At 45.1% G+C, this 19,353-nt stretch overlaps 1 protein-coding gene across 1 annotated transcript; it reads left to right on the top strand.

Moving 5' to 3' along the window:
• Positions 1 to 3,960: 3,960 nt before the first annotated feature.
• On the top strand, positions 3,961 to 17,830 carry LOC104657861 (aldo-keto reductase family 1 member B10). The gene is made up of 10 exons (XM_030932577.1): positions 3,961 to 4,362; positions 7,330 to 7,497; positions 8,613 to 8,729; positions 9,719 to 9,796; positions 13,360 to 13,482; positions 13,767 to 13,873; positions 14,308 to 14,389; positions 14,950 to 15,033; positions 15,678 to 15,760; positions 17,467 to 17,830. The coding sequence occupies exons 1-10, from the start codon at positions 4,297 to 4,299 to the stop codon at positions 17,507 to 17,509; spliced, it is 951 nt and encodes a 316-aa protein (XP_030788437.1). The 5' UTR covers positions 3,961 to 4,296; the 3' UTR covers positions 17,510 to 17,830.
• Positions 17,831 to 19,353: the final 1,523 nt, after the last annotated feature.

Genomic DNA, 19,353 nt, shown 5'->3' with positions numbered 1-19,353 from the left:
CAAAGAACACTAAATGACAACTAATCGGTCATCTTGGAGGGTGCTTGGAAACCTCATTTTAATAACTAAAATAAAAGAATGAATCAATCATTATTCAGTGTTCCTATACAAACTATACCTCAGGGTAGCCAAATAAATTTCTCCTTAAAGAAGTATGCCAGCTAATACATGAAGAAAGAATGGTGGAATTAGTATTTCACTGTTTTGTAATGTAATGAAATAATGGATTTAAGGAATGATCATCAATGACTACTGTAAATAATACACATAAATAAATACAAATAAAGAGGCAGCCAGTCATTCCACTGGAACAGAAGAACACAGCATATAGGAAGTAACCAAAAAACAAAACAAAACAAAAATTGGATCTGAATTTTATCAAGCCTCTAGGTCTTATTAAGTGTTGCCAAGACATTCGGGGGATAGAGTGACATGATAAATACATTTCTGGGAATGCGATAATCAGCAGAATCCGGAGGGTGGGAAACTAGAGAGAGAAAGTGATTTTTTTTTTTTCAGACAGTGCCTTACTCTGTTATCCAGGCTCCCAGGCTCAAGCAATCATCTGGCCTCAGCCTCCTGAGTGGCTGAGACTACAGGCATGTGCCACCATGCCCGGCTAATTGTTTATTGTATTTTTCATAGAGACAGGGTCTCACTATGTTACTCCTGGCCTCAAGTAGTCCTCCTGCCTCAGCCTCCCAAAGAGCTGGGATTACAGGTGGTGTGAGCCACCACACCCAGCTATGATACAATTTTTAAAACAAATAGAGCACAAGGAGAGAAAGTGAGGACCTTGCATATTTTCAAAATATTTCATAATAAAAAGATTTTTGAAAAATAAAAAACAAAACTTTGGTGCTCTCAAATAAAGACAAAAAATGTTAACATACAAGGTGGATTCAGATTTTGTGATCCTGACGTTGTACAATTAGGGTTTTCTTTTAAAGAAAAATAATACAAAATTAAGAATTCAATGTTAGGTACAAAGTCTAAGATGGTGCTCAGGCAAGTGAGGGCGACTGAAGGTCAAGTTTTGTTAGTTTCATGGTAAATCCACCTCCGTGATCACAGCTTTGCAGCTCCTGACCCTCTGGTACCTGCATACCACTCTAGCTTTAACTCTGCTGGGCACCCGTAAGTCTACTCTCTGAACATCCCCACACTGGCTTCTTCCCGTTCTTCCAATGTATCTTAGTCTCTTCCAGCCCTTGTCTCACACTGTTCTGCCCAGAAACTTCTCTTCACTCCCACAATTCTTGGAATTGTTCTTTTCCTCCCTGTTTCAGGTATATTCGTTGCTGTTTCCTCTGTTTCTTGAAGAAATGGATGTGAGAATGAAAAGTGGCACTACTCCTCATTCATTTTCCTTCTATAAAATAATTGTCTCTCAATTTGCATATATTTATTTTTAACAAAGTAATTTATGCACATAGATTCATCGGATTGAAAAAATAAGAGTTTCTTAAAGGTGGAAAACCAGGAATACATTGGTAAATTCATGAAGCTAGAAAGTAGCTAATCAAAACTCTTATGACAACTTCTGGGGTTAATTAAGAATAGCCATAATTCTTTGTAACCAATCCCCTCAAGAGGTGGAATCTATTTCCTTACTCCTTGGCCCTGTTCTGGCCTTGAGACTTGCTTTGATCCATAGAAGGTGACAGGTGACTCTGCACACATTCCGAGAGTAGGCCTCCTACAATGCTGCTACCTATGAACAAGTCCAAGTTAGCCTCATGGAAAACGAAAAACATGTGAAGAGGGGTCCCTGCCTTCCCTGACATCCCAGTCCACCCCAGTGAAGCCCACAGAGGTGAGGAAACCCAGCTGATACCATGTGGTTCTGAGACCAGCATATCAGCTGCTTCCTGCCCAAATTGCCAACCCACAAAATCACGAGCAAATAAATGGTTGCTGTTATAACCAGTTGGTTTGTTACACAAAAACAGCTAATCGATATACCTTCTTAATCTCAATTATCTAAAAAAGATCTCCCTCCTCACTGATTCATAGCTAAGTGGTTCTCCAAGGAATATTATTATGAATAATACACGTTTCTTTCTTCTGTGCATCACATGAAAATGGTCAGAATCAAAATGAAGTCACTAATATTAAAAAACAAACAAAAAAAAGACTCTAACAAATACAGCTGGGAAGGCCATGAAAGGAGGGTTCTAATGGTTGTATACCTGAAAGCCAAAACTACCAAGACTGCAAAAACCACAACCTTCAACAAAGCCCATTGCAACTCAACACAAAACATACTCTGCAAGGACCTGTGAACGACTGCCTGTCCAACCTCAGACTAACACTTTCATGACCGATCTTTGTAGCCAAGGCTAATTATTTCAAAGCAATTAGATAATCCTCATTTCTTCCTTGAAAAATTTTTGTCTTCCTTTATTTCCCCAAATGTACACGTACTTTCCTCTGGCATGCGTATTCCCATTGCAGTGCTCTATTCCCAGAGAAATATTTTTCTTTTAGGGACCTCTCTCTGTTATTTAGCTTGACGGTCACTAAGGATTTAATATTTCAACAATACTAGCACTGCATGTCATCCAGTATACACTGGGAAAATAAGGCGCCCCATGTGCAGATCCAGGAGACTTCGTGGCCACCAGATGATGAGGCATGTGTGTATTTATTTATCTGTTTTTGAGACAGAGTCTCTCTCCGTCGCCCAGGCTGGAGTGCAGTGGCATGATCTGGGCTCACTGCAATCTCTCCCTCCCAGATTCAAGTGATTTTCAGGCCTCCAAAGCAGCTGGGACTACAGCTATGTGTCACTATGCCCGGCTAATTTTTGGATTTAAGTAGAGACAGGGTTTCAACATGTTGGCCAGGCCGGTCTCAAACCCTGGAGCTCAAGTGATCCACCTTCCTCGGCCTCCCAAAGTGCTGGGATTACAGGCGTGAGCCACCATGCCCGGCCCATGCATGTATTATTAATGTCGAAGTAGATAATTTAACAAACATCAATGAAATTTAAGATACTTCACTCATAGGTGCAAAATATCATGCCAATGGCCCTCTATGAGCTGTCATAAGCCACAGCCTAGAGGTTCAAGTCCATTTCAATTATCAATCAAACCCAACTCATAAACAAGAACGCGAAGAAGACAGAAAAACCCACTACCCGCAAGGTGAAGCTGATGCTGTGACGTGGCCCTGGCCTGTCATGGTGTGTCACAGCACGGCCCAGGTCTGTATCATGTTCCCTAGATTGCTGCCTACCAACTAGTTACAGCTGACTCGAATCAGCTCAGGATTTGACCATCTCTGCATTGAACCTGCAATTGCAACTTTCAAAATGGAAACACTGCTTCTCACCTCTCCTCCCTAGACTCCATTTCACAGAGGAAACCATCACAGGGAAAGAAAGCCGCTGTTTTTTCTTCCTTCTTTGCTTTTCTTTGCTTTGTCTCTTTCTTTGTCTCTCTCTCTTCTCTCTTCTCTTTCTTTTTCGTTCTTTCTTTTTTGAGATAGGGTCTCACTCTCTCGCCCACGCTGGAGTGCAGTGGCACGATCGGCTCACTGCAACCTCCGCCTCCCAGGTTCAAGCAATTCTCCTGTCTCAGCCTCCCAAGTAGCTGGGATGACAGACATGTGCCACCGTGCCTGGCTAATTTTTGTAGTTTTAGTAGAGAGGGTTTCACTATGTTGGCCAGGCTTCTGTCCCTCCCTCCCCCAACTCTTCTTTCCTTCCTTTCTCTCTCCCTGCCTACTTTCCAACTTTTGGGTGTGTTAAATTTGTTGAGTCATGGTGAACAAGCAGAAACTCTAATGATGCTGTTACCAAACAGAGAGCTTTGCACAAGGGTGCGGTGATTAATAATTCAGTCACACAATCCTCAATCTCACAAAAGCTTGGAATGGATTTCCTGTTTGCTTATGGCAGGAAAGCTACTGTGGCCAGGCTCCAACTCCTCCCACTATAGATAACACCAGCCTTCAAAAGCAGCATGTAGCCAGGCCGGTAGTTCATGCCTGTAATCCCAGCACTTCGGAAGGCCGAGGTGGGTGGATCACCTGAGATCAGGGGTTTGAGACCAGCCTGTCTCTACTAACAATATAAAAATTACCTGGAAGTCCCACTGGGCGCCTGTAATCCCAGCTACTCGGGAGGCTGAGGCGGGAGAATTGCTTGAATCGAGGAGACCGAGGCTGCAGTGAGCTGAGATCGCACCACTGCACTCTAGCCTCGGCAACACAGCAAGACGGTATCAAAAACAACAAAAAGCAGGAGGTGAGACTTCTACCTGCTCACTCAGAATCATTTCTGCACCAACCATGGCCACCTTTGTGGAGCTCAGTACCAAAGCCAAGATGCCCATTGTGGGCCTTGGCACTTGGAAGGTAAATATGCAAATCTTTGCACACCCTTCTTCCCTGGAGGGGCGTTTGGGTGTTTTCTCTTTCTGCATTCAGCCAGGAAAGCCTGGAGGTCGGACAGGGGTTTGGAGAGGTGAGATTCAGTCCTGCAGTCAGGACTCTGATTGCTTTCTTTTCTCAGAGCTGATTCAGGCTGCAAAGCTCCAAGGCTGGCTTTCCCAGCAGTGCTGAGAGCTTCTCTAGCAAGTATCAAAGTTCAAGCAGCTGTTGGACTTAAAATTGTTTTCCAGGGCAGTTTCTCTGTCTGGCTCTAGGACACTTAATTGGGCTCAACATTTCCCCAGAGTCTTGGCTGTGGCTTTGTTGTGGGCTGGGTGGTTGCGGAGAGGATGCAGAGCCAGAAATCCCTGGCACCCCTTTGCAGATCAGGGTGTGAGACTTGGGCTAGCAGAATCCATATGACCTGGGAGCTTGTTAGAAATGCAGAACTGGCCGGGTGTGGTGGCTTATGCCTGTAATCCCAGCACTTTGGGAGACCCAGACAGGAGGATTGCTTGAGCCCAGGAGTTGGAGACCAGTCTGGGCAACATGGTTTAAGACCCCATTTCTACAACAAATAAATAAATTAGCTGGGCATGGTGGGACGCACCTGTAGTCCCAGTCACTTGGGAGGCTGAGGTGGAGATTGAGGGTTGAGTCTGAGAGGTCAAGGTTGCAGTGAGCAGCGATTGTGCCACTGCCCTCCAGTTTCGGCTTTCTCACTTTCTTGGAGTGAGATCCAAGGAAGAAAGAAAGAGAGAGCGAGAAAACGCAGAGTCTCAGGCTCCACCCCAGGCTACCTAATGGGCATCTGCACTTTAACAAGATCCCCAGGTGGTTGCTGTACACACTGAAATCTGCAACGTGCTGGAGCTGCCGAGAGCCTGGGCTGGGAGTCCTGAGCTCCATGTGGCCATGTTAATGTCAGCTGGCAAAACGTCGTAAGGCACATCCAGGACTCAGTGAGGCAGGTTCCTGAGCCTCTCTTAGGCTAAGTTTGAAGTTGTTCCGTCACCACCTCACTCTGCCTTCTTTGCCATTTCCATCCATGATGGCACTACCCTAACTAGCGACCAGAAGCAGTCTTTGGAATTCCTCTTCTCTCCTATCCCTCATGGCTAATGTCCCTGCTGAGTCTTCTGCCTCTGGCTCTTTCCTTCTGTGCACCCTGACTTTTCCCCTCTCTTGTGCCGAGCTGGAGGGTAGGACACTCTGTTGCCACACTGGGTCATTCTCAGGATACATTCTTGGTCTATCTGGATGAACAGATCACTTCCAGCTTGATTCATGCACAGCGTCTCTTGCTTGAATAGCAAGATTTGCCCAAAATCAGAGCTTCAATCCTATGTAAATGGAACAGATAATCACTTCCAGAACTCCAGGGAATCTGCCCACCCTGGGTAAGTTTACCAGACAGTTTCACAATGTTGGAATTGAATGTAAGAATTACGAAAGGCGCCGTCTTCAACACGTGGAGATGATAGATAAAGGATTGTGAACTTAGCAGTGGAGGTGAAGGATGGTGTAGCATAGTGGTTGGGGGCACAGGGGTGTTTCTAGATGCCTGGCAGCAGCCCGTTTCTTGTCCAGGTGGTAGGGTAGCTGTGCATCTCTGTTTTGTGTTCTTTTCAATGTTTGTTATCTCACAGTAGAAGAGGTTAGAAGAGGTTTAAAAGACTATTTTTTGAGAGATCAATTTTTTTTTTTTTTTTTTTTTTTTTTTTTTTTTTGAGACGGAGTCTCGCTCTGTCGCCCAGGCTGGAGTGCAGTGGCCGGATCTCAGCTCACTGCAAGCTCCGCATCCCGGGTTTACGCCATTCTCCTGCCTCAGCCTCCCGAGTAGCTGGGACGACAGGCGCCCGCCACCTCGCCCGGCTAGTTTTTTGTATTTTTTTAGTAGAGACGGGGTTTCACCGTGTTCGCCAGGATGGTCTCGATCTCCTGACCTTGTGATCCGCCCGTCTCGGCCTCCCAAAGTGCTGGGATTACAGGCTTGAGCCACCGTGCCCGGCCGAGAGATCAAGTTTTAAGTGCTTTTTGCCCCAATCATTGGCTTGGTTAGGTTAGAACAAATATGTGATAATTCTATTTCCTTTCTTTTCTTTCCTTCCCTTCTTTCTCTCCCTCTCTCTCGTTCTCCCTCCCTCCCTCTTTCTTCTTACAGGAATGGAAAACAAACTCTATTCCTATAAGGTTTTCTATTTCTCCTTTTTTTCTGAAGGGATCCTTGTATAATGAATGGCCTCTACTGAGCCTTACTGTGTGTCAGGTGATGTGCTTAACTTAACATTCATTGCAGCATGTCATCACCACAAAGGCCTCATGAGGCTGGTGCTATTTTTTTTTTTTTTTCCATTTTGCAGACAAGGTTTAGAGAGATTGAATCACCTGCTTAGGCCCACATATTCAGAAAGTGTTGGAATCCGGATTGATGCTGTAATGACCATTATCCAGATCCTTATCACCGTTTGGGGATGTTGTCTGAAAATTCCTCTGGGTTATTTAGAGTCAAGCTTTCATCTGGGTCTTCAGCAAGTTGCAGTGGAGCCATCTGCACTCCCCGACACACCTGAAGACATTTCAGGACTAACCTGGATGAAAGGGAACTGACTTTAACTAGGACAGGACATAAGGAGATAATCATAAAATTAATTCACTTTCCTCCTTTTGAAAACGTTTGTAAAGTGTGTATCCTCCCGGATATCGCCTGGCAAAGGAGACCCCAGTGAGGCCTTGGTTTGGAGAAACTGGGCCATGTGGGGCAGCCTGTTGAAGGTGGTCTGGGGACAAGACAATATGTTGGTTGCTGAGTGTGGTATAATTCCAGCTACTGGGGAGGTGGGAGGATTGTTTGAACCTGGGAGTGTGAGCCCAGCCTGGGCAACATGGCAAGTCCCCATCACTTAGAAAAAAAATAATACATGTGTGATGGGCTTTTCTTTTGCCTTTCAGTCTCCTCTCGGCAAAGTGAAAGAAGCGGTGAAGGTGGCCATTGATGCAGGATATCGCCACATTGACTGTGCCTATGTCTATCAGAATGAACATGAGGTGGGGGAAGCCATCCAAGAGAAGATCCAAGAGCAGGCTGTGAAGCGGGAGGACCTGTTCATCGTCAGCAAGGTGCACATGGTGCATTGGGTGGGAGGCCTTCACTTCAAGGCAGGCAGAAGTATCTGGGTCGGGTCGGCAGCGAGAACTCTGTCAGCCTTTTCTACATGTAGCCCTTTTCATCCCTGCCTTGATAACATCTGTGGATACAATTCTATCCATACTCCAAGCCGTTATTGATATTTGAACATGTCGTTGCTGCACCACCTGCCTGCGGGTTGGTTTTCCCATAGTGGGCTTGTCTCCATGGAGCCCTGCACTGCCCTGGGCCTCCCTGTTCCCCATCAGAGGGATCCACCATCTGCCCAGAGGCAGTCAGAGGCCAAGGGTGCAGGCAGGGCTTGATGTGTGGCCTCCTGTCAGCACTGTGGTCTCCCTGTCAGCACTGTGGACGTGCGACTATGTCCCTGAGGCTGTCAGCCAGAGGGCATTTTGGAAACAGTAGGAACATTTTTCTATTGTCACATATGATTTTCTTCATTAAGTCTATCTATAGGTGAGGTACACAATGTTTTAAAAAAGAAGGGGGTGTTGGGTGTGAGGGGGTTGAGAATCACTGGATTTACATTATACACAACTTGCTGAGAAAACACTAGTTCTAGGTACTTGGATATTGCATACATCATACATCTGGTGGGACAAATAGACCCCACTGTGTAGCAGCCAAGTGTGGATAAAGCCCTTACAAAGGTGTCATGTGGGGCCTGACAGGCTTGATAAGGGACCTATCAGATAGGTCAGATAAAGGACCATCTTTTCCCGAAGGCCTAGGAATGCTTGACTTTTAAAAGTTACACGCAAGTCCTGCTCTCAGAGAGCCCACAGCTGAGGAAGAGACTGAGACAGGTAAACACATTTCAAATCTGTGGCCACATTTACTTAAATGATCTGAGAGACATATAGAGTACTAGGAGAGTTGAAAAAGTAAATTGGTTTTAACACTTAAGACATGTCATTGATGTGCTGAGCCCTGGTGATCTTCCACACTGTGTCGTGGATCTTAATCAGCTTTGTTATCAATGGCCTGTGCCAGGTTAGATCAGGGTGCAAATCAAAAGGCAGGGACAATGGGTATACGTGGCCCTTCCTTCTCCAAATATTAACAGCTCATTGCTACCCTCTTGCAGTTGTGGCCCACTTTCTTTGAGAGACCCCTTGTGAGGAAAGCCTTTGAGAAGACCCTCAAGGACCTGAAGCTGAGCTATCTGGACGTCTATCTTATTCACTGGCCACAGGGATTCAAGGTTTGAGCGACTCCCTTTCTCAGCCTCTAGTTTCTGAGCAGGTGTCAGAAAATAGTAGCTGTACCGGGGCTGGGGATGATGTGGACTGGAGCAGGAGACCTTGCACTTCATAATTGGGAATGGCAGGTGGTCAGGAAGAGACCTTGGAGCAGAAAGACGCTGGCGTGGAAGGGAGGCTGAGGCCATGTGTGCTGCTGAGGTGGCCACATGCCTGTGTTTTCTTGCAGTTATGTCTGAGAGAAGCCATGATTTCTGGCAGCCCAGACAAGTTGCAACAGCCCTATCACCTTTGTCTTGATTTCACGCCCCAGTGTTGCCCTCCCAGGAAATCCCTTGGGTTACTCTGGCTTAACTATATTCCAGGGCTTAATAATTTTATTAAGCAAAGCACACCCCGGGAGTGGCATCTTGGAGAAAAGCCCAAGTGGGGTGATGCTTGAAGGAAGCCAGTTGTCATCGCGGCTCCCATTGCCTAGGGCTCTGCTCTACCTGCTCCTGAGGGGTAGGAGAGACAAATTTCCAGCTCTCTCCCCTCCTGACCAGCTGGAGTGATGATGGCCTGCCATCCCTTATTCCATGTCTCTTCTAGAGGCTGCAAGGATAGAAGCTGGCCAATATCTTCTCCAGAAAACCACACCCTGGAGATCTAATCCTTATCCAGTGATGTTCTTGTGGAAGTTTGCCCTTGGGTGTATACAGGATCTAGGTGTATGAGGTTAATGTCATGGTGATAACGGTGGCTTCTGGAATGTACTAACAGCAGATCTTAACGTCAATCCAGTGGTTTCTAAAATATATGGATTAATATGCTATAGTTGATATAGAGATTTTATTTAAACTCACATTGTTGTAGTATGTACTGCATGCAGAGCCTGAAAAACTGGTATGCACATGTGGTACTTAGCAAGAGTCAGGACCCTGAAACCTTGTTTAACAGAACCAAGTGTCGTGATGCAGATTCCAGTAAACTTTTCGTTCTATATTTACAGTCTGGGGATGACCTTTTCCCCAAAGATGATAAAGGTAATATCATCGGTGGAAAAGCAACGTTCTTGGATGCCTGGGAGGTAGGTTCCAGCTTCCTATAAGTGTGCTGGGAGAGAAATCTTCAGTTATCCATGAGACTTCCCATTGACATGAAAGAAGCCATGTGCCTGATGCTTTCTAATTTCATCATTGTGATTCTCTAGCTCTTCTAATATCTTCCTCATCACCTTTGGCTTTTGGGTGCATCCAATACTATTTATATTTCAATTCTAGAACTGAGTCTTCAAATAAGACTGGAAATACAATGGACCCCACTTTGGGGAATACACATGGTGTTCTCAAACCAGGGCGAGCCATTTGGAACAGGAGGTTTGGGCCTGGGTTTGCTCATAGCAGCTGAGTAACCTAGGGTCAGTTTTGTAACTCTTTTAGGGCTGAGTTTTCTCGTCTTAAAAAAGAAGTCTTATAACACATACTACTCATATATATATTTTGAGGGTGCGATAAAGATTAAGATGGTTAACATGCCAGGAACATTAGTCACAGTAGCCATTTAATTATCTAAACCTATAAGGCAGGGTTCACATCCCCCTTTATAAATAATGACATTTGAAGCCTAGATTGATTGGTGACTTGCGCAGGTCATGTCACAATGTGTGTGACAGAGCTGGAATTGGACCCAGACTCATCTGAATCACAAGTCCAACCACCAAAGCCATCAGCGTGGTGCTTGCCAGGCAGTGAACACACATCCAGAAATCAGGGAGCCTGAATGCCCTGCTTCCCAGATGACATCATGACCTGTTTCACATCATTCACATTCAAAGTGAATTAAGGGATCAGTGTTTTCTCTGATCATTTTTTATTATACTATTATATCCTTTTGCAAATGCTAGTAGAGAACGAAGTGGAGGAATGAGTTATAAATGATCAGTGGCATCTGACTCCAAGAGTTCATGGTGTCATAGTGGCAGCTTCCTGTGTAGGGGTGCATGTAGTTGCGAGTTTCTATTGTGTTTTACAAGGGAAAATATATTAAGCCTCACCTTTCTGAAATGCTTAGAATTGACATGATTCAATTAAATGTAGCTTTTTCTGTGTATTGTTGGTTCAAAAACATTAATCCACAAAACACAGCATTCTTTTTTAAAGACAGAGTCTCACTTTGTCACCCAGACTGGAGTGCAGTGGGTTCATCTTGGCTCACTGCAACATCCCTCTATCAAGTTAAAGCCATTCTCCTGTCTTAGCCTCCTGAGTAGCTGGGACTACATGTGCGTACCACCACGCTCAGCTAACTTTTGTATTTTTAGTAGAGACAGGGTTTCACCATTTTAGCCAGACTGGTCTCGAACTCCTGACCTCAGGGGATCCACGTATCTCAGATTCCCAAAGTGCTCGGATTACAGGTGTGAGCCACCGCACCTGGCAGTTTGCATTACATTTGATCAGTTTTCTTGCCTTAGCTCCTATGATGATATTAAGTATGGCAAGTATGTAAGTGTAGCCTGCATCTCACAGTGCTATGTTTTCTGAATGAACACGAGAATGACTGTTAAATAAAACATTTGAAAGACATGAAAAGATATCAGTGATCAAGGTCACAGGCTCTGATTTGAAACGAGCAGACTTGAATATGAAAGCGCTGGATGTTTCTGTAGACCCACAGCCAGTTCAGTAGAAACCTCATTGACCACCCTGAAGCAGAGGGGAGGAAAAAGTATAAAGAAGTCAAGTTCAAAGACAGGCAAACTAACCTGACCTATGATGTACAATAGCTTTTATATTATCTAATTGCCCCGTCAGAAGTTTTGGGAACCTTATGTCTTCATAGCATCTAAACTCTACTGCCCAATTTGAATAACTTCATCTATACTAGTGGTTCTCAATGTGGCTATTCATTAGAATCACCTGAGGAGTTTAAAAATCCCAATATCGAGGCTACAACTCAGACAAAAATCTGTAAGAATCTCTGGGGGGTGAAACCCAGCCACCGATATTACTTTTTTTGGTTTTTTTGTTTTTTTGTTTTTTAATTCAGAGAGAGTCTTGTTCTGTTGCACAGGCTGCAGTACAATGGCAAGATCATAGCTCAGTGCAGCCTCGGACTCCTGGGCTCAAGCAATCCTCCCAAGTAGCTGGGATCAGAGGCACATGCCACCACATCCAGCTAATTAAGAAAAATTTTTCTGATAGAGACAGAGTCTTGCTATGTTGCCCAGGATGGTCTCGAACACCTGGCCTCAAGCAATCCTCCTGTCTCAGCCTCTGATAATGTGTATCAGAAAGATATACATTATTAGTATGTATATTATAAGACTTTTTGTAAGAAGAGAATACTAAGGCCTACAAGAGTTAAAAACTTACCCTAGGTTGCTGAAACCCAGGCCCAAACCCCCTGTTCCAATCCTATCCCAAAGTGCTGAGATTACAGTCATGAGCCACTGCATCCACCGGTAGTTTTTAAACTTCCCTGGCGATTCCAAGTTGCAGCCAAAGTTGAGAAGGGCTGAATAAAGAGTGCCCTGAACATGTCATGTTCATCCCTGCCTCTGAGCTTTGCTATTGCCTTCCTGTCTCATATGCTCATGTTTTTCCCCTCTTTTCTCTCTCTCTCTTTTTCTTTTTTTTCTGAGGTGCAGTTTAAACTCTACCTGAAGGTCTGCCCTGACAGCTGCAGGCTGTGTGAATCTCTTCCTTCTCTGCCCTTTCTGACTCTGTCTATGCCCCGGTCATGTTATCTGAGGCAACCTCAGTGTCATGGTTGATAGCTCCACAGAAGGGAACCCTAGCACTTTAACTGGACTATAAGAATCCCGGAAGAAGGAAGCACATTGTATACTTTTACATCCTGACAACTTCTGGAACATGTAATAGATGGCTAATAAATACATGTTGCATTGGAGGCTGCTGCTAACATATATGATATCATTGGGCAAGTTTGGAAAATGCCCAATATAGGCTAAAAGTTATACAAAGATTCCCTTCCTTGGGGGTCCCTGTAGTTTCTGTACTGGGAAGCATGGCTGGATATGCAGACGGTGGGTCAGGTTTCAGCCCCACACAACTCCTTGCCCAGGTGCCCCTGCCAGGGCATAATCTATATGCATGACCTTCCTGCAAACTCAAGCACAGTTGGTGTGGGAGAAAGTGACACAGGACCCATAAGTGAGGCTTCTCCACATGCTGCAGCCTCTTCCTGACTAACACAGCTTGCCCAGGTTTGGGTGTACAATGCACACACAGCAGTAGCTACCCGCTGTCATTTGGATTTATTAAAAATAAAATCATCTCATAAGCTTGCAAATGTTCATTTTTTATTTTTTGCATTACAAAACTTTCATATGTCCCCTGTGTACAGAAGTATAATTTTGTATGTGTTTCTTTACGTGTAAGGTGAGAGTGGCAAGAATATAAAATCTTTACCTGTTACTCTTAGTTTTTCTTGGGCTGGGGAGGGGCAGTAGGACTGGAACATTCACTGATGGGCACCCAGGCCCTGGACTGAAACTTCCTGTGAATGCTTCAGCTAACCCTGTTGTGGTGGATCCTTTAGCAATTTCTGCCCCAAGTAGGACTAAGGCAAGCCAGGATCCCTGTAGTCGCTCTGGGGCTGCCCAAAAGATATTCCTTTCTATGACAGGCCATGGAGGAGCTGGTGGATGAGGGGCTGGTGAAAGCCCTTGGGATCTCCAATTTCAACCACTTCCAGATTGAGAAGCTCTTGAACAAACCTGGACTGAAATATAAACCAGTGACTAACCAGGTAAATTCTGTTTAGTATAAGGGTAAATAAAGGTCTTGCCCTATTACTTCTTAAACATCGGGAGGAACGTTCAATGCTATGCCCGGAGTCTCACCTCAGGGGTCAGTGATCAGGACACTTGCGGGAGGTATGAGGCTGACCTCATGGGTGTGTTAGCAAGAATCTCAGTGAGTAGGTGTTTGGCCTTTGCTTGGTGGTCTTTGGGTGTCTGTATAGAACTCCCTATGAACAACTCAAAAAGCCAGCCAGCTTTCCCCGTGATGAGGATTTGTTTGCTGTTGCAGGTTGAGTGTCATCCATACCTCACGCAGGAGAAACTGATCCAGTACTGTCACTCCAAGGGCATCACCGTTACAGCCTACAGCCCCCTGGGCTCTCCGGATAGACCTTGGTGAGGCTTCCAAGCAGTGGATCCTTCTCTTGATAATGTTAAAAACGTTATGTTATGTTTGGTAAATATTGGTATGAGACCATAAGTCACTCTAAAGAAAAACGTGTGTAAGGTAATGCATTTGGTACAACCAAATGGGATGACAGTGGGAACAAATGGGAATTGAAGAGCAACAACAACAGCAACAACAAAAACATGGGCGTCGTGTTTGACCCTCTGGGAATATTTCCAGTTCAACCACCCGAGGATGAACCAGGCTTTGCAAAATGCTGAGGCTTCAGAGTCCGGGGGAAGGACCCAAGCTTCCAGGTCCTCCTGCCTGTCTCCCAGATGGAGAGGCTCTGATGATCAGTCTTGAGACCCTCATTGGAGTGGTGTCCATCTGTACATGGTAGCCATGGTGATTGTTCACATCAGCATCTTTCTGCCTCTAGGGCCAAGCCAGACGACCCTTCCCTGCTGGAGGATCCCAAGATTAAGGAGATTGCTGCAAAGCACAAGAAAACCGCAGCCCAGGTACCATATTTTTATTTTTCTTGTTATCCAACAACTCTTTTTTCCAGTCTCAGGTTTCATTTCTTGTGTTGTCCTCAAGTAACTCCTTAAAGGGGAAGAACACAGGAGCTGAAGCCCTCTAAAGTGTTTCTTTCGAAGTCTGTTGGAACCTCCAGGAAACACAAGAGCTGTCACTGAAAGAAAGATAGCTTCTGCCTCACAGCTTCCTGTTAAGCCCAACAGCCAATTCACAAGGCATGGCTTTAGAGTCTAGGGATATGGGTTCAGATGCCAACTCTACCTCTGACCAGCCTTATGACCCAAGAACCTCTGATCAGCCTTATGACCCAAAGAACCGCTTTCTTTATTCCTCAAAAATGAAGATCACAGGGTTGTCCCTAAGAGGAAGGGAGAGAATGAGGCGGGCGGCTGGCACAAGTCTAATAGCTGCAAAGGGCTCCGTCAGTATCAGCGATTGTACCTGAAGCCACAGTGAGCTGCAGAGATGTTTTATTCTTCCTTTCCATAAAAGGAGGGGTCCTTGTAGCTGAGTGGAAACATGATGTCCCCTTTCCGCACAGGTTCTGATCCGTTTCCATATCCAGAGGAATGTGATTGTGATCCCCAAGTCTGTGACACCAGCACGCATTGTTGAGAACATTCAGGTAAGGTCCCGGCAGGTCGGCCCTGGTACTTCTCAGTGGGGTGGGGCAGAGGCAGACCCTCTCACCAGGATTCTTACTTCATTCCTGCACTGCCTTTGGCCTCCATTCCCACCACCCTATCATTTTCCAGTCTAGGGTGCTAGGCTCAGTATACCTGAGATGAATGACCCATGGGCTTAGGACATGCTTGGGACAGTGCCTGGTGAAGCCCTGTCAGGTGTGAGCACAGCTGTGCCTCACAGCACTGAGAAGACCCTCAGTTGCCCCTGAGCAGCTAAGCCCTGGGCCACCACATGAGCAGACTGTCCTGGGCTCCCTGCTCATCTTCCGGCAGCAGAGGAGGTGTAAACTGCCCTTGGAGAGCTGTCTTCTAGAAGGGCGCATCATGGAGCACAAGGCCTGTGCACACCTGGGGCTTAGTGCCTGTGAGCCTGGTCTCCCACCCCCAAAACATTGAGCATTACAAATACTGCGGTCTTTGTGTAGGACTTGATTTAGAGAAAAACTTGTATCCCATGGACATAATGGGAAAAACACCTGTGACCAGTTTGTGCTGCTAGAACTCCCTGCTAGAAGGACCGGCAGTCTCCAGTCACAGCAGTAACGGCCTTACCGATGATGTACTCGAACTCCTATCTTTCCAGGTCTTTGACTTTAAATTGAGTGATGAGGAGATGGCAACCATCCTCAGCTTCAACAGAAACTGGAGGGCCTGTAACGTGTTGCAGTAAGTGGCATGGAGTTAACTAGGAATATTGCCAGAAGTTTTTCTAAACTGGTAGAAAGTTAGTTGAAAGGATTAGAAGGCTGCTGGGACTACTTGTGTCTTCAAATACAATTTTGGGGCAGTTTTGAAAGTTAAAATTGGGGTGCCTGGGAATCACTGGGAGGGACACACCTCTAATTGCTGCTGATTGTCTGAACTTCTGGATGTAGAGCTAGAATTGTAACAGAAGGTGTGTTGTCAATAGGCAGGAGGCGAGCATTCATTTATTCATGCATTCAATAAATATCTAGTGGTCTTCTATGTGCCAGGCATTTTCCAGATGCTTGGGATATCATACTATGCAAAGCTGCTGCCTCCACGTACTTAGGGAGGGAGGGAAGAAGACAGAACAGAAATAAATCAACCCAAAATTTATGTGTCAGACAGTAACAAATGCTAGACAGAAAAATAAAGTAGGGCAAAGTGGGTAGGAAGTAGTGGGTGGTAGTGGGATGGATCCTTTATACGGGGTGGGTCAAGGGAGGCTTTGCTGTGAGGAATATGCCACATGCATATTTGGGGAAGAGCATTCTTGGCAGTGATAACAGCAGGTGCCAAGGCCCTGAGGAGGGATTGTGTTTAGAGCATTCAAGCAAGAAGGCCGGGGAGGCTGGATTAAATAATCTCCAAATGCCTGTTAAAGGAGGTGGCGGTAACTCTACTTTAAATGTCAGATATGTGGTTGAAAGAAAGTTTCACTCTGGCTAGGTGGGAATCCTAAATCATCTTTTTACAATCAATACTTTCTGATTAATGTATCTAATTAAATATATCCAAGAGAGTTTTCTGCCATTTATTACTGCGAGGTCTGCAAATCAATCACAATTTGAATTTCTTCCAACGTTTCTACAGCCAAAATGATTTTTCAGCTTTTAAAAATGGTTTCAGTATCTCAAGCGTAGCTTTCATGTCATGAAATTCCATATCTATCCTGCCCACCCTTAGTATCACAGCAGCCTTTCCTCATCTTATAATGACTTATTTTTATCAGTGCTTAACAAAGTAGCAGCTGCGTAGTGTAAAAAGGAAGGGTGAACATAAAATGGGACTCTCCCCAAACTGAACCGCTGACCTTCCAATGAACATCATTTCCGGTGGAGGCAATGGCTTGGTGGCTCAGGAGTAAGTCCACCTGGCCTCAGATCCAACTCTAACACTGGTTTCTTAGCTGTGTGACATTGGGTAAATTTCCTAGTTTTACCTAGTTGGCTTCTTTACCTATAAAGTAGGATGATAATACTAAACGCAGCTAACATCCATTGAACCTTAGCTGAGAATGTGCCAGGGTCCTGAGCCCTTTGCTGGTGCAATTATCTCATTTAATACTCATAACAATCCCCAAGCTGTCAATTCTGCTGGTGTTTCCTACCTCATGATGTTGTGACAGTGGATTGGGACACTTGTCAGTTGCCTCACCTGACACCAGGCTTACTATGAGTTGTCATTCCGAGTTGTTTCCAGTGCCCTGGTCACTGTCTGTCCTCTTTCCTATCAAAGCTCTCATATCAAATTGAGGGAAGGTCAAGGTGTGAGCACCCTTCTTGTGTTCTTGCAGGGAGGAGGCTGAGAGAGCACAGATACCATAGAGTCCACCAGAGAAGACTACCTTCTTACCCAGAGTTGTTGCTTTGATGGAACAGTTTCTATTTTTTTTTTTGTTTCTGCAGATCCTCTCATTTGGAGGACTATCCCTTCCATGCAGAATATTGAGTTTGAATCTCGGGTGACATGACACAGGGAATTCTCTTTCTTCACTGAAGTGTGACTATCTCCACTCACGTCCTATTTTAGCCGAGCTTATCTGAGATCACAGTGAACTTCGTCCTGCTATACACCAGAATCGAGGTGCTGTTTCAGACATGTATTTCTGTATGTGCAACTAGGATCAGAATATCACAGGAAAACATGGCTTGAATAAGCAGATGACAATTTTTTCCAGTTATCTGATCTGAACAAATGTTTGTTGAGCACAAGAAACTGCCAAGACTGAGGATGTAAAGATCAATAATAAAAAATAATGATGGTAACCAAGATGGATTGAGAGTGGACTATGTTCCCATACAACATGAAGTGTTTTCCTGTGGGTGAAGTCACTGAATCCTCTGAGAATTACTGTCTACCCCTCTGAGGTAGGTACTCTTAACATTTTAGGAGAGAGAGAGGAGGAACTTGTCAAGGCCACGCCAGTAGTAACTGACTGAACCAAGTTTCAAAGGCAGGCAGGCTCTGGGAGAGCTCACAGCGATCGATGGTCATCCTCTTCCTCCTGAGTCTTTTCCTGCCACCTTTCCCCCTTGCCTGTCTCCACTCATTCCCTGTCTTGCTCTCCCACCTTGTCTTCAATACACCAACATGCCAAAGAGTCAATGGTACAGTCTGCAAACTCCACAAAGATGCTACTGTTCACTGAGAGATATGTGACATTTCCTTGGGAAGTAGCGTGGAAATACAATAAAGATGCTTACTATTGACATTAACCTGGAACATTTCTGTTTGTCCTGTAATAATCGCTTCTTATGAAATATTCCAGCTATATAGAAATGTACAGAAAATAAAGTAATGAGCCTCTGGTCACCCACATTATAATATTAACAAGTGTTAGCCGGGTGTAGTTGTGTGCACCTGTAGTCCCAGCTACTAGAGAGACTGAAGTGGGAGGGTCACTTGAACCCGGGAGGTGGAGGTTGCAGTGAGCCAGACTTGCACCACTGCACACCAGCCTGGGTGACAGAGAGAGACTCTGTCTCAAAACAAAAAAGCAAAAAACAAATGCTAACATTTTGCCATATTGTCTCCAAACCTTAAAAAAAATTTAAAGAAATTAGGGGTTACCAATATAGTCAAGGACCACTTTGTGCCCGTCTGATCCCCATTCCCCTGACTCTCGCTCCAGTAGCAGATGCCTATCCTAAATTGGTGAGTCCCCTCACCCTCTGATTGGGGCTGGGGGGTACACCTACATTCCCAGGCTTCCTTGCTATGTTATAACTTCCCCTGGGTTTGCTCAGTGAGAGGTACTGTTAGGAGCTTGAAGGGCTGGAGAAGGGAAGAGCCAGGCATTTCTCTCTCCCTCTCTCCCTGTCTCTTGACCTTGAGTGGCATCTCCAGTAGAAAGCACATTCCTCTGTGGGCCCAGCTTTTTCCAGGCAGCCTCCACCTTGATTCTATCTCCTACCAGACTAAGCTTCTGGGTTGAGGGAGCAGCACTCTTTGTCTTTCTTCCTTAGGAGCGAGGATCTCTTCCTGCTGCTGCTAAACCGAGTTGCCTCATCTTCTCCTTTCGATAGCCCAGCTGTTCTATCACGTGTAAGTGATCACCTATTATAACCAATTATTTGAATCAAACATCCAATATTTAAAAATCTTAGCACAGTTTCTTTTCTCCTGGCCAGACTTTTGCCTGGTATACTTCCCATCCACGTTTTTGTATTTTTAGAAAATGTGTTCACATCCACACACAATGTCATAGACTGGGTGCTTTTAAAACGAATATAAAATGTATACAATTGATACACAGGAAGCAATTTCAATGCAGAGCACAGTGATATCTCCTT

This window comes from Rhinopithecus roxellana, chromosome 6 (assembly GCF_007565055.1).
Source record: "Rhinopithecus roxellana isolate Shanxi Qingling chromosome 6, ASM756505v1, whole genome shotgun sequence".
Lineage (NCBI taxonomy): Eukaryota > Metazoa > Chordata > Mammalia > Primates > Cercopithecidae > Rhinopithecus > Rhinopithecus roxellana.
The sequence above is the reverse complement of the archived record's forward strand: the minus strand, read 5'-3'. Positions and strand labels throughout refer to the sequence as shown.

Bases quoted from the DNA above. Each gene is read 5' to 3' on its own strand.
- LOC104657861 (XM_030932577.1), top strand. From the start codon at position 4,297: ATGGCCACCTTTGTGGAGCTCAGTACCAAAGCCAAGATGCCCATTGTG. The intron at 9,797-13,359 runs GTAGGTTCCAGC...TTTCTATGACAG, and splicing joins CGTTCTTGGATGCCTGGGAG to GCCATGGAGGAGCTGGTGGA. The intron at 13,483-13,766 runs GTAAATTCTGTT...TTGCTGTTGCAG, and splicing joins ATAAACCAGTGACTAACCAG to GTTGAGTGTCATCCATACCT.